Here is a 14,586-nt window from a genome sequence, read left to right as displayed (position 1 = left end):
GCAGCTAAGCAGGAGCTGAACTCACAGCTCCTGCTTTAATCGCGTATGTGACTGGAGTGAGAGAGCGGAGAGAGGAGCGTCGGGGGAACGATGGAAGGTGAGTGATGGAAGGTGAGTGTAAGTGTTTGTTTTGTATTAAATATAAAGGTGGAACATAATGAAGGGGGCCCATGAAACTGGGGGGCAAATGAAGGGGGGGGGGACAGCATGACACTGGGGAAGATGAAGGGGGTGGGGAGAGAACAGCATGACACTGGGGCAGAGACGGGGGACATGAAACTGTGAGCAGATGAAGGGGGAGAACGTGATGAAACTGGGGACAGAGATGGAGGGGGGGACATAAAACTGGGGGCAGAGGAAGGGTGTATATGAAACTGGGGGAGAGATGGAGGGGGGGCTTATAATTTACAGGTGACTGTAGGAGGATTGTACTGTGTGGGAGCACATGATAAATGAATGAGAATGGGTGGAATCAACAAAAGTGGGTGGAGCCAAATTTGCCGCGGCGCGCAGAGCGCGCCGCACATTTTGCTCCTCTTTCTTCTCTTTAAAAATTGGGAGGTATGGCGTTGGTGACGTCACACTCCTGCATGACGTCACTCGCTTCATCTGCGACGCACAGTGTCTCGACTCCCCCGCCTCCTTTACAAGGGGGCTCACTGAGGCTCTGTCGCCCAAGGGCCCATAAAAACCTGGAGCCGGCCCTGTCAACAGTGAATCGTTTTGGCACAGTAAGGGTTAACATGAAGCACTTGGTATAAGATGAGATTCTAATCTTTAAAATTAATCTAAAATTATCTTTATAGTCCAAACGAGTCCAGAGATATGGGCATTAGAATAAGGACGTAGCAGCTAGACATTGGCTAGACAAGTGACACCGTGGGAGGACGTAGAGCTACGTCCTTGGCAAGAAAATGGTTGATCTCATCTGTAAGGCCTAATGTGTATAAAGCAGAGTTGTATGTAGAAAGCTGATCCATACTATTGAGCATTAGGCACTCCGTGTGCCTCCATATGGTGCGTTGTAGAGCTATAGAGATAATATTTCCTAAGGGTGCATTCACACAGAGGAATTTGGTGTGGAATATTAAACACTGAAAATAAAAAGCCTCCCATTGATCTCAATGGGTTCTGCTAGCTTTTTTTTCCACAAGTGGAAAAAATATATTGGAATATATATTGGAAAAAAAAGCTAGCAGAACCCATTGAGATCAATGGGGGGCTTTTTTTTTCCAGCGTGGAGTATTCCACACCAAATTCCTCACCATTTTCCTCCATGTGGATGGACCCTAATAGCAGTGCTTCAGAAAGACAATATCTTTTCCCAACTTGGAAGAGGTATAAAATATAGTTTTGCAAGAGTCTTAAACTAAGCTATTTCTATACTATTAGGCTGAGTTCACACAGAGTTTTTTGGTCAGGAATTTGGTCAGGAATCCGCCTCAAAATCAGCCTCCCAATAGAACTCTAAGGGTCAGTTCACACGTGAAAACCGCCTAGCTTATTTGTGCGAGGTAAAAAACCTCGAGGAGTTTTTTTGACGCTGTTTTTTGCATTCCACGCGGTTTTTGACGAGGTTTTTGACGCGGTTTTCGCTAGCGGTTTTCGCTAGGGTTTTTTTTTCCTATATGTGCTATAGAAACTGCAGGCGAAAACCGCGCGTTTTTTTGCAAAAAACCGCGCGGTTTTGTGTGCAAAAAACCGCGCGGTTTTTTACCGCGCGGTTTTCGCCTCCCATTCACTTCTATGCAATTCTTCAGGCGTTTTCCGCCTGAAGAAAGGTCATGTCGCTTCTTCAGGCGGAAAACGCTAGGAGGAAAAAAAAAGCTAGTGGTCTACATAGACCACCATGTTAAAGGAGAGGTTTTTGAAGCGAATTCCGCTGTCAAAAACCTCCCCTTTGCCCACGTGTGAACTAGCCCTAATGGGAGGCCTTTTTTGGTGGCTGATTCTGAGGCGAATTCCTGACCAAAAAACTCTGTGTGAACTCAGCCTTAGATGACTGAATGTACATTCTTAAATTGGTACAAACCAAGATTTTTAACCAAACAGTATATTTCTGTAAGTTTGGATCATATGGAGTGACAATTGTGTGATAAAGAGCTACATATAAATACATGCAGCTATATGTAGGTATACAGTGTACAGTGCCTGTAAATTTTAAAAACAATCTTTAATCTGGAAAACAAAACTGAATTAACAGATTTTTTTTTTTTTTGCCCAGACCCTTTAAACTTTAAGACTGAACTAGTGCACTTTCTATTACACGTTTCCTCACATTACTGCCACAAGGCTCAGCTATTACTTAGGGTCATTAGACCTGTATCTGTATCCAAACTCTGTGATCACTGCTAAAGCTAAGTGGCACTCCCATAGTACTTGTTCCCTTGTCAATTTTGCTTAAATTTTTTCGAAGGCTACATGGTAGACCTATTATATTTCTGAGAAGTTAAATGTTGGCATACTTTTTATACTTATATCATAGGTGGAGCAGAGAAAGAAGAGGCTCAGAAGAGGAGGAAAGATCGCTACAGACAAGAACTAATGGAACAGATGGCTGAACAACAGAGAAACAAAAGACGGTACATGCGTTATTTAAGACTGTATTTCAGCACGGGACCTGTCAGCTGACATATTGTACTAGTCAATACATTTACAAGCTTTTACTAAATCGATCATGTCTGGAGAAATGACATAGTATAAAATGGCACTTAAATTGTATACTGTTATTTAACCCCTTAGCGACCCAGGACGTAATACTACGTCCTGAGTCGCATGGGCAGGGTCGGACTTGCCCGCCGGGGAACCGGTGAATCCCCTGGTGGGCGTCGAGCCCTGACTATCAGTCCTCATTTTCCCAATGCGGATGCACTGGCCTGGAGCCAGATCAGGATGTCAGGGGCTGGGTCGGGTCCCTGTCCAATGCATTTGCATTGACAAAATGAGCACTGATAGTGGCAGGGGCCGTTTCGCCGCGGAAAGCACAAAATACTCACCGACGCTCACAGACGGACACGGTCTGCCAGGTTTCTGTCTTCTGTCGGCAGAAGACGGAAACTTGAAAACGTAGATCGGCACTGGTGTTTACCCTGCATCACTTATACCTACAGAAACACAGTGTCCCTATAGTTATAACGGTCCTCAGAGGGAAGCTCTGTGGAGTTTGCAAAAAGCATAGCAGGAAAAACTGATGTGTTGGCGCCGGGGGTTTTCTCTCAGCGCTTTTTTGCTGCGGGACGCTGTGTTAGGCATTATCCTAAAAAGTGTGATGTACAGTATATTGAGATGTCCTGGGGCACATGCGGTTTAATACACAGCTAGAAAGCCGATAGTGCAGAAAACGGGAAAGCCGACAGTGCACTAAATTCAGCACACTGTCGGCTTTCTAGCAGTATATAAAACTGCCTGTGCCCCAATTGATGAAAGGTTCTCTTTAAGGATTTGGCGCAACAGCGAGATGCACCTAAAAAACACTGGGAAAAAAGTAGCAGTGAATCTCAATTTATTTTTTTCCACAGTATTTTTCCTTGAATTTTTGTCCCCAGCATCCTGTTGTCCCCGCCTGTGTTTGTTCGGTCTCATGGCCTAATTTCTGGAAATCCTGTACCTAAATAATCTCAGCGATCACATGAGGTGCAGGACTCCCAGCAAGGAGGCACCGGCACAAGACTAAATGGACACTGGTGGCAGACAATGGAGCACTGGGGAAGGTGAAGGCGCCTTTTATTTATTTAGTTTTTATTTTACACCTCCCGCCTGGCACATGAGTTGCTCCAATTCCTGGACAAATCTTTAAAGGATTTATCCTTCTTTATAATATTGATGGTCTGTCCTTAGGATAGGCCATCAATATCACATCTGTGATGACACAACAGCCAGGACCTCTGCAGACCAGCTCTTCCAGGACAGCGCGGCTATAGGTAATGGTAACATTTCTAGGAGCCATGCTGATCACTTTCCATACCGTGTGTAGCAGTAGGTTTAGGTAGTGCATTGTTGCACATCGTATGGCGGGTGAGCAGCATGCCTCCCGACATGTTATTACCTTTAGCCGCTCTGTCTCGGTATCGCTGGTCTGCAGGGTTCCCTAGACACCCCAGTCTGACACTGCACATGGGAATGTATGGAGAGAGCTCAGGAGTGCATAAGCACTGTATCTTCATCAATTGTCTAGAGAGTGAAGGGAGAAACCATCACTCTGTTCAAATGGGCATATGGGATTTCCATTCTTGGGATTTTGGGACCCCATACCCCAGTAAAATTCTTGCATGTATTTATGGAGGCATATAATTTTGCAGAGAGAAGGAACTGGAACTGAAAGTTGCTGCGTCTGGAGCCATAGATCCCGAGAAGCAGGTGAGTAACAGCATTTGTTTCTAGTGTACTTAACAACTGCTTTCTGCTGCTTGTTCCTCTGTCTTGGCTCTGCTGGACTATAAGTATATACATATATGTTTACTGGTGTGTTCTTGTGGCCATTATCTTTACCATCATGTTCAAAGCTTTCCTTCCATTTAAAGCTTTCTTATCTTGGTATATTTGTGGCATGCTCGACCGCTGCTTCATATAAAAACCTTTCTTCTTGCAGATATGCTAGAAGGGGTTAACAGGCAATAGGGTCAACTCTTCTAGCAACAGTGGTTGTCCTAAGCAGTTTGGCCCTAACTAACCAAATGTTTATCACCTAAATGAAAGAAACTCCACAGTAGTTGCTTCTCCGCCCCTCTGTCTCCCATGATGGAAAACTGAAGCAGAGTTTTGTCTTTCTGCCACTCACTGAATAGGTTCAGATGAAATGGACTAAACGATATATTTAGTTGTCCATGTGATATGACTCCTCCATATTGCTCTATAGTGTAGTGTAGATTTTAAGGTTTTTTTGCTGTGTTATATTATGGACACACAACTGAGCTGTAAAACATAGTACACACATTACACACCCACAGCACAGCTTTGCTACACATACTCTCTTTCATTTACACACAGTTCTGCTGCATGTATATGACTTCTTTTTACTAGATTCTGGGGATATTATCACTCCTTAAGGAGAGATCACCTTCACAGGCATATGGAGACTTACAAAAGCTTTTTCACTCCACTGGAGGGATTGTGGGAAAAATATGTAAATCTGTTTTCCAAGATGTAAATAGGAAAACAGCGCCTCTGCTTGCTGCCCTCTAGGGGCAGCCCCCTTAAACATCATGCACGACTTTCAACATGCCTTAATACTATGATCCGAAGTTTAGCCAAACCAGTTTCCCAGCTGTGGACAGCGCTGTTTCGATCTGGTTGGATCTCTTCAGCACAGCGTAGGGAAAACTGATTTGGCAGAGATGAGAGGCTTCTAGACCAGTTTCTGAGGATAATATCACTCCTTAAGGAGAGATCACCTTCACAGGTGTATGGAGACTTAGGGCAGCAAGCAGAGGCATTGTTTTCCTATTTACATCTTGGAAAACAGCTTTGCATTCTTTTTACTATTACTCCCTGCCATAGTATATACTTACCAGGTTCCATTCCTGATTCCTCCTATATTTGTGATTGATCACATTAAATCATGGAAGGTCTTTCTGAAGGTTTGAGGACCTTTACGATGGGGAGCGCTGTGTTTCTTACATGCTAAATCTCCTGTCCTGCACTGATCTGACAGATTGGTTTTGGGCAGGGAGGAAGAGGGGTGCAGCTGCACAGGTCTCTCACTGATCAGGCAAAGTTCTTATTCCTAAGGCCGGGTTCACACGGGGTTTTTTGGTCCTTAGGGTGGTTTGACACTCCTGCACCTTCCTGAACTTGGACTGTAAGACACAGATTCTTACGTTAGTAAGATTAGTCTGAAAAATATGGCACCTCATTAATATTCATTTTGGCACTACAATGAGTACCCTTAGACCAGTGGTTCTCAACCTTTCTAATGCCGTGAGTCCGCAATACAGTTCCTCATTTTGCGGTGACCCCAAACCAAAAAATAATTTTGGTGGCTACTTCATAACTGTAAGGGCTAGTTCACACAGGGAGCGGTATAGCGGATCCATAGCGGATTTAGGCACTGAGAGTGACGCGGGGAGCCGCGTCACTCTCGGGTCAAAACACGCTTTCCACGACTGTCGCGGCTTCCCCCCCCCAGAGTCGGCTCAAATTAATGGGACGACTCGGGAGGTTGCTACCGCCAGGCGGATGCCACGGGTCACCGAGCTGTGGAATCCACCTGAAGAAAGGGCAGCCCATTTTTTTTTTCCGTGAGCGTCAGCATGCCGCTCACGTAAAAAACAAGCCTGGCGGTCTAAATAGACCTCCATTGTGAGAGGGCGGATTATGACATGGATTTCGCACCATAACCTGCCCCCTCTGTGCCCGTGTGAACGGGCCTTAATTTTGCTACAACCCATACCTCCCAACTTTTGAAAAGTAGAAAGAGGGATAAAATGTGCGGCGCGTGCAGATTCATGTCCCCTCCATCTCTGCCCCCAGATTCATGCCCCCCCCCCATCTTTGCCCTCAGATTCATGTCCCCTCCATCTCTGCCCCCAGATTCATGCCCCCCCCATCTTTGCCCTCAGATTCATGTCCCCTCCATCTCTGCCCCCAGATTCATGTTCCCTCCATCTCTGCCCCCAGATTCATGCCCCCCCCCATCTTTGCCCTCAGATTCATGTCCCCTCCATCTCTGCCCCCAGATTCATGCCCCCCCCATCTTTGCCCTCAGATTCATGTCCCTCCATCTCTGCCCCCAGATTCATGTTCCCTCCATCTCTGCCCCCAGATTCATGTCCCCCATCTCTGCCCCCAGATTCATGTCCCCTCCATCTCTGCCCCCAGATTCATGTCCCCTCCATCTCTGCCCCCAGATTCATGTCCCCCATCTTGCTCACACACAGCCTGAACCCCACTATTATGCTGACACACAGCCTGCATCCCCTCCTATCATACTCACACACTGCTTGCATCCCCTTCCCACCCCTTGCTTACACTTGCTGTCTCCTCCCTCCATCTTACCTTCCAGTCTCCATTCACTGCAGCCTTCTCTTCCTGTGTAACTCGGCACTGTACTGAATAGCTCCGCCCACACCAGAGTCCGATCACATGGTCATGACGTCATCACAGGTCCTTTACCCCACTAGGATCTACCCTGCTGCAAAGGCAGCGCGGCTTCTCAGCGGCTAAAGCCATCGGAAATATGTATTTTCCGGTTTAGGCGACCCCTGTGTTTTGGTCGTTCGACCCCCACCGGGGTCGCGACCCACAGGTTGAGAACCGCTGCCTTTAGACCATGGTAGTGATGCAAAATATTTAAAAAGCATTTCTATACAAAAATACACTGTTACATAGTCCAGATCACCTTAGTTATAGGTTTTACAGCCATTCATCTATCTACTGAATCCTAAATATGAAAGAAACACAAGAATTGTAGAAGTAAGACACTTTATATATTCTATTCAGTAATAAATGGACGGTCGTTCACTATATCTTTCATGCTGTGTTTTGTATATATCGTGTACTTTTTTGCTAATTTTTCTTACATGCTTTTTCTAGCTAAATGAAGAGGAGGTAAATTGAGATGATTTTTTTCTAAAAATACTATTTGTTTTTTTCTCTGCAAGGATGCTATACAATATTAATGGCTTTTTACCTTATCTTTTTGCTTGCATGGCTGTAATAGTTTGGATCATGTAGACCTCAGCACATTTTAACATTTGCATGCATTTGGAATTGGTTTTAACAATGTGACTGGTAGCAGAATATATTCAGCCTCAACAACTTTCTTTTATTATACCTGACAATAGGAAAAAAAACAGCAAAGTGTGCTTACATGTTCGGAGCCACTCGAAATGTGAAGCCCGTTTACAATACAGTTTTTATTGCTAGTCATTAAAAATTACCGTATTTTTCGGACTATAAGACGCACCCAGGTTTTAGAGGAGAAAAATAGGGAAAAAAAATTTTCAGGCGAAAAATGGTAAAATATTTAATGTATGGGAGATGTAGTTTTGGAACAGCTGCAAGGCCACATTGACAGGTGACCCTGCAGCTGTATGGGGATGTATAGGGCGTTTTTTTTGTGGGGCCAGGTGTACTTTTTAGTTATACTATTTTGGGAAATGTTTATTGCTTAGATCACCTTTTATTTAATTCAGAGGCAAAACAGAGAGAAAAACCCGGCGGTTTAGCACTTTTGATTTTGACGTTCACTGTACATAAAATTATTAGTAGACCGGGCATTTTCAGACACAGGGATACCTAATGTGTATGTTTCACAGTAATGTTATACTTTTATATGTATTCTAGAGAAAGGAGGTGAACTTTTATTTATTTTATTTTTTTTATTATATTTTTTTTTTTAAGTGGGTTTTTTTTTTTTTACTATTTTATTATCCCCCGCCTAGGGGGCTTGAACCTGCAATCATTTGATTGCAAGTCCCATAGACGGCAATATAAGTGTATTGCCGTCTATGGGAGATTCTATACATTACTATCGCGGAGTGTCATAGACCAGCCGCGATAGTAATATATATCTATGACAAGCCTCGGAGCCTTCATTAGGCTCCCGGCTGTCATCGGAACAGGTCGGCTCCTGCGGCATCACTAAAGGTATGGGGCCGGTGGGGACCAGCCCCGGGGCTAACTAACTGCCGGGACCTGCGGAGGAGGAGCGGATTTACAGCATGGCCGCGCTACTGCCACCGCTGGTTTTCTTCAGCGGCAGGAGCGTGACAATCTGCAGGCCCCGGGAGCTAAGACAGTCCCCGGCATCTGCTGTAATAGACCTCATTTTCCTCCGAAATTTGGGGGGAAAAAAGTGCGTCTTATAGTCCGAAAAATACGGTATTTATTTTAGTTATGTTGATGGTAGTAAATATAAGATACGGTAGTTGTCAACAGCTTTGTCCCCCAAATCTTCCAAAAATATGTACATTTGGCTGCACTGAGTGTACATGATATCTTAGTAGAAAAAAGATAAAATGCACATTTTGTTTATACGTATTAGATTGTAATAGGATCAATATTTAGTGTATTTCCAGCTGTAACCAGGCCTTTCAGTAAGTATATGCAGATTTATACGCAATTCAAAGCCAGCCCACAATGGGCTTTTATTTCCATTTTTAGAAGCTATGCTAAAAATTTCTACTTAATGATCAGAAATTTATGACGGAAATAAATTGTTTTTTTTTGGAAATTTACAAAACAGAAAACCATAGATAGTTAAAGGCTAGTAACAGCCTGATAGCCCCCAAACTGGAAATCCTCCTGAGCGACCCTATGCAGTCAGCGTCTCCCATTATGACATTAGGATTATTGCTGCAAGGCTTTTGCTGTAAATATATGGCGTCAGGGACTATGATCCCTCTTCTTATCTGTTCAGACACTGGATTGGGATTTTATAGCTGCTATTTTGAGTGTTAGTGGTAAAAGAGAGTGTTAGCTATTTGACCCACATGCGTTATAAGTTTTATAATTCCCCAGTTATAGATCATGTCCTGATAGTCAGAGAGGTTCTTATACCAGCTGATTTCAGCAGGATTGGCCAATGGGTTCACACCAGTGCCCGATCTCCGTTATGCAGGTTTCCGTTTTCTGCAGGCAGAAGACGGAAACCTGTATTCAGTGTCCTCTGGTGAGCGCCCATTAGTGTCTTATGCTCTCTGCGACGACACCGTTTGTTTTTTTAACCGGACACTGTCCTGTATGTCTGACTTTGTGTCTGGTTAAAAAAAAAATGGTTTTTCCCCGGAGAGCAGAAGACGCTCATAAGTGGACACTTTTCAAACCCATTCAAATGAGTTTCTTGAGCAAGAAATGGAAACCTGCATAACGGAGATCGGGCGCTGGTGTTTACCCGCCCTAATATGTATTTGGCCTACCATTACCAACTCCCCGATCTTTTAGCCCTCCAGGAGATAAGTAGCCACCAGAGGAGAATGGCAGCAGCTTAACCCCTTCTCTCCATTCAGGACACACATACCACTTGTGCAAACCAAGCGTTTATGTGAATAGAGGAGTTGAATGAGATTGCCGTGGGCAAGCGAGGGTTTGGCTAAAGCTATGTTATGTTTATGGCTGGCTTTATTCAGCACTAAGATCCTCTCTCATTTTGTGATTTTTCATACGAAGTAAGCTGAATTAGCCAGTGTCTGCAGGTGGGCTACATGTTACAGGGAGTCTGTCATCAGAACCCAGGATATTGATCCGATAGATAGATAGATAGATAGATAGATAGATAGATAGATAGATAGATAGAACCACATGAATTAAATGGTGTTTTTCCCTTGAGAATCATTGACTCCATTGCCAAGGTATTGCCGCTTTTGTCAATATGCACATGAGCCCCTTAGGCATTGCTACTTACCTCCAGAGCAATGACAATGCCCTTGTTACTCCCAGGAGCTCATTTGCAGAGGGGAAAGCGCCCTAACTTATCTATCTGCAGGGCTGAGTTGATATATTGGCTTCTGGTGACTCCCTTTAAGTTTGTAAAAAAACTTTTCTTCTTTATCTTTCTCTTTTTGTTGTATTTTAATTAACTTCCTATTAACAATACTACAAACCCTTTCATGTGATGATAAAACTCACATAAATCCAACTCTGAAATATTTTTGATTTTCTTTGAAAAGCCTGACAGGTTACGACAGTTTGGGGCAATAAACCGACAGCAGGAGATGCCTGATCGAAACACCCCCTATCGACCTGGAATACTTCTTGACCCACAGAAGACCAGCAGAACGGTGATCGAAAATAAGCCAGTTATTGAAGAAAAGTCTCCTCCGGAAAGACCCAGAGTAGCTTTTCAGACTCCTCTTCCTGAGCCAGCTGTCACTGGTAATGGATTTCCCATAGGGTATAATCCAGCCAACGAAGAATACCACCGAGGAATATCCAACACCCTTGGAGAAATAGTCGCTCCCAGGTAAATTTATTAGACCACCTTTAGATTTGCATTTATTTATTGCATTTCTCATATATTTAGAAATCACTGAAGGGCTATCCCTAAATGTAGTCAGCCATACACATCAGATAGGTGTTGGCTGAAGACAGTAAATAGCTATTTCTTGTATTATAAACACACAGGGATTATAGAGAGCTTTCCATGATTCATGGGCAAAAATGGATCCCATCTGCTTCATATATTTTGATACCACTGGTCACTAGCAGTGCTCAGCTGTGACACAGTTGTGTCTTTAATGCCATACAGAGTAATGTAATTTTTTTTTGTTTCAAAGCTGTTTATTTTGAGCAATTTATCTCAGGATATCCCAAACCAAGAACAAAGGATAATTGAAGTCACGGACTGTTTCTATGTTTGAGTATTTAATACTCAAGAATAAGTAGAAGCCTCAGTATGTTGTTGTGTACTATGAAACCCAGAAGACGTCTCGGTCACTATTTTCTGTCAGTCTGTGCTACAGTCCTTGATGTAAAGTGAAATCAAAAGATAAGGGGTATCACCAAAATCTCACTATAGACTACAGTGACGAAACTGTGGATGGTAGTTTGAGAAGAAATCCAGCACGAATGTATAAGACTCCAGCACAGGGATGAGATGATTCTGATTTTAAAAAAAAAGAGAATCCCAATTCTTTGAAATGGTGAATTTATTCATTAATTTTAATAATTTCTCAGCCTTACACAAAGGTAATTCTTGCATTATGTAATTGTAAAATATGACTTTGCGCTTTTTCTTGTTTTCAACCTTCTATAGGATTGCAGTTGTAGCTCCACCTCAACCCCCAGTCCTAGTGGACAACTACCGAACACCTTATGATGATGCGTATTACTACTATGGTGCGCGGAACCCGCTGGACCCAAACCTTGCTTATTGTAAGAAACTGCTGCTTTTGATATTAGCTATCTATATCTGAGTCCAAAGTATAATCTATTATTTTCACATTGTTTTATTAATACAGCATTGTTTCATTTTTCACCTCTTTACTTGTGAGATTTTAGGTAATCCCTAAATTCTGAATATCTGCTGGACTATACTGAAGTCAATAATTATTTCCTCTATTTTTGAAAGAAAAGATTTATAGCTTATTAAGTGAACTATCAATATCAGTAGCTGTCTGAAATACTTACAGCATAACTAAACTGTCGGGCAACTTTTGATTTTCTGGCAGTATTTGTGTCATTAATAAATTTTGTAATAAACTTTATTAACAAATATTGAAATAAGGGAAAGAGTGAACAAAACGCAAGATTTCACAGAATTGATTCAAAACATGATAACATACTATATTACAAAATGTATTAATGATACAAATAATGCCAGAAAATCAAAAGTTGTCTGAAAGTTTAGTTATGCTTTAAAAAATATAGCAGTCTTCTGCAGGTAGAATGGGAATAAGCTGCTGAAGAGCATTTATAGGGGGGAGCAGGGAAGGTAAGTGAGCCAATATTACACCAGGACTTGCAGTCCTATCATGTAGACGTTTAGTCTGTTTCAGGCATAGATTCACATGAGACAAAACTTCCTCCACCTGCTTCAGTTATAGGTGATGTAATGAATGGGAGATGACTGTCAGGTTTAGTTCAGAAGCCAAGTCGTCACCCTTGTCTGTCTGTGCTGATGGAGTAGATCACTGGCTTAGTTACTGAACTGAGCCTGACTGCCAGCCCCTATTCATAAAGCCACTGATCATGTGATCCAGATTTTAAAGTGGAGGTACTGGGACCACAAGACCTGGTATGCAATTGGATCATTTAAGTTCCCCAGACAACTCGCTTAAAAGCTTGCCTGCATTTTAGATTTGGTTAGTTTTCCTAAAGAGATATGTTATTAGGTTAGAAACTGTGTATATTTCATGAATGTGTCCCTCTCCACACAGATCCCCCAAATATGATGGCTCTGCAAGCTACTGCAGGTGTTGGCATGCCTGGCGCACATGGCATCCCGACTTATCCGCCTGATCACACACTGTGAGTAACTTTGATTGAAAAAAAAAATATTTTTTTAATTATATTGTTCTATTTTAAAATGTCCACATAGTGGTGTTGTCCAGGTTTATATAAAACATGCTTGCTATCTTAACCCTTAAGTACTATCATGGTGTCTATAATACAACACTACCATACACGTATCATTATGATAGACACCATGATTGTACTTAAGGGTTAAATAGACAGGGCTACACCTGTCCCTGTAGTAGATGGGGCTGAGTTGCACTGCCATATACAACCTCTGGATTGGTGTGGTGCTGGAAGAAAGCAGCCATTAGAGATAAGGGATTCTTCCAAAATTCATAATAACTGGAATCTGACATCAAATTGAACTCAGACTTAGTCCAAATGGAAGGTGTTGTGATTGCCCTGAAAATACATTTACTGGACTTTATGGACATGTAGTTTTAGTTCACTTCCCCCCCCCAAAAAATGACCAGCTAGTAACTCTCAGCCATTGACCTCATTTACTAAGACTGGAGTATTATATGACTGTTTTAATATATTTGCGTGCCCCAATGATCTCATTGGAATTAGATAAAGGTATATGATATAAATTCAGTACATAGGTGACATAGGAAATTGTGCTCAGAAATGTCTTATACAAACCAATGTTGAATACAGTGATAGATGAAAAATATCTTCATGTTTAACAGTGACAACAAACAGAAATCAGGTGTTGGAAAGGGAGCCAGTTTAGGAACATTTCCAGAAGAAAGGCCGCGACAGACCAAAGAGGCCGCTGTCTCATATCAGGAGGAGCTGGAACGGCAGGTTTGTTGCAAAGTGCAATTGTCAATTGGGCAGCACATTGGCTCAGTGGTTAACACTTGTTACCTTACAATGATGTTCTCCCTGTGTGTGAATGAGTGTCCTTTGGGTACTCTGGTTTTCTCCCATATGCTGAGAGATTAATTGGGGCTTCTTATGAAACTGACTCCATTGCTTGTTGAGCACTGCGCCTCAGATGAGACAAGCTCATTACAATTTACAATCTATTCCCGAGGCTTCTCTCATACAGATCATAGCAGTGTTGTGAATCTAATATGATGCATTTTTTTATTTACAGATAATGGAAAAAAATGAAAGGCGCAGAAAAGAAAGAGAAGAAAGGGAACGTTATGAAGCTAAACTGGAAGCAGAGATGAAGAACTACAACCCATGGGGCAAAGGTGGTGGAGGTGCCCCACTGAAGGATGTAAAGGGAAATCTCATTAGTAAGTGCCCTTTCTGAGCTGTAAATAGAGGATCCAGTGGTGTGTCATTTTGATAATGGGTTAAATAATAACAATACTCACTTCTCTGATCCCCCCCACTGCTCCTGTTCGATGGTTCCTCTCTGGTCACAACCTCCTTGTCCCTCACCATGCACAGTTAGTAGTGATCAGCCAGTCACTTGCTTAGGCAGATCTCCTCCGCTGCCAGAGATTGCTTGAGCAGCATTTTCACTGTGATGACAAGGATCAGTAATAAAGACTGCTGGAGAAAGGCTTCAGAATGAGAGTAACGGGGAACATTTCGCCATCTTCAGATTCCCTATTTCATATTCTCTTTTATGAAATTGTGAGAGATTACAAGCTTTGGAGGTACCAATATGTTTACGTGGTTGGCACCTCATTCACTTCTACGTATGGGACAGCCGGTAAGGCAATCTCCAGC

General features: G+C 42.7%; 1 protein-coding gene across 4 annotated transcripts in view; it reads left to right on the top strand.

Moving 5' to 3' along the window:
• The window catches only part of CSPP1 (centrosome and spindle pole associated protein 1), a 57,292-nt gene that overhangs the window by 28,341 nt on the left and 14,365 nt on the right, over positions 1–14,586 (top strand). For all 4 annotated transcript variants that reach the window (XM_075270381.1, XM_075270382.1, XM_075270380.1 and 1 more), the window contains 7 exons: positions 2,486–2,582; positions 4,299–4,356; positions 10,608–10,900; positions 11,693–11,811; positions 12,816–12,906; positions 13,584–13,701; positions 13,997–14,144. In XM_075270381.1, the coding sequence (XP_075126482.1) occupies positions 2,486–2,582; positions 4,299–4,356; positions 10,608–10,900; positions 11,693–11,811; positions 12,816–12,906; positions 13,584–13,701; positions 13,997–14,144 (924 nt within the window). The remainder of the gene's footprint in view (positions 1–2,485; positions 2,583–4,298; positions 4,357–10,607; positions 10,901–11,692; positions 11,812–12,815; positions 12,907–13,583; positions 13,702–13,996; positions 14,145–14,586) is intronic.

This window comes from Leptodactylus fuscus, chromosome 4 (genome assembly GCF_031893055.1).
Source record: "Leptodactylus fuscus isolate aLepFus1 chromosome 4, aLepFus1.hap2, whole genome shotgun sequence".
Lineage (NCBI taxonomy): Eukaryota > Metazoa > Chordata > Amphibia > Anura > Leptodactylidae > Leptodactylus > Leptodactylus fuscus.
The sequence above is the reverse complement of the archived record's forward strand: the minus strand, read 5'-3'. Positions and strand labels throughout refer to the sequence as shown.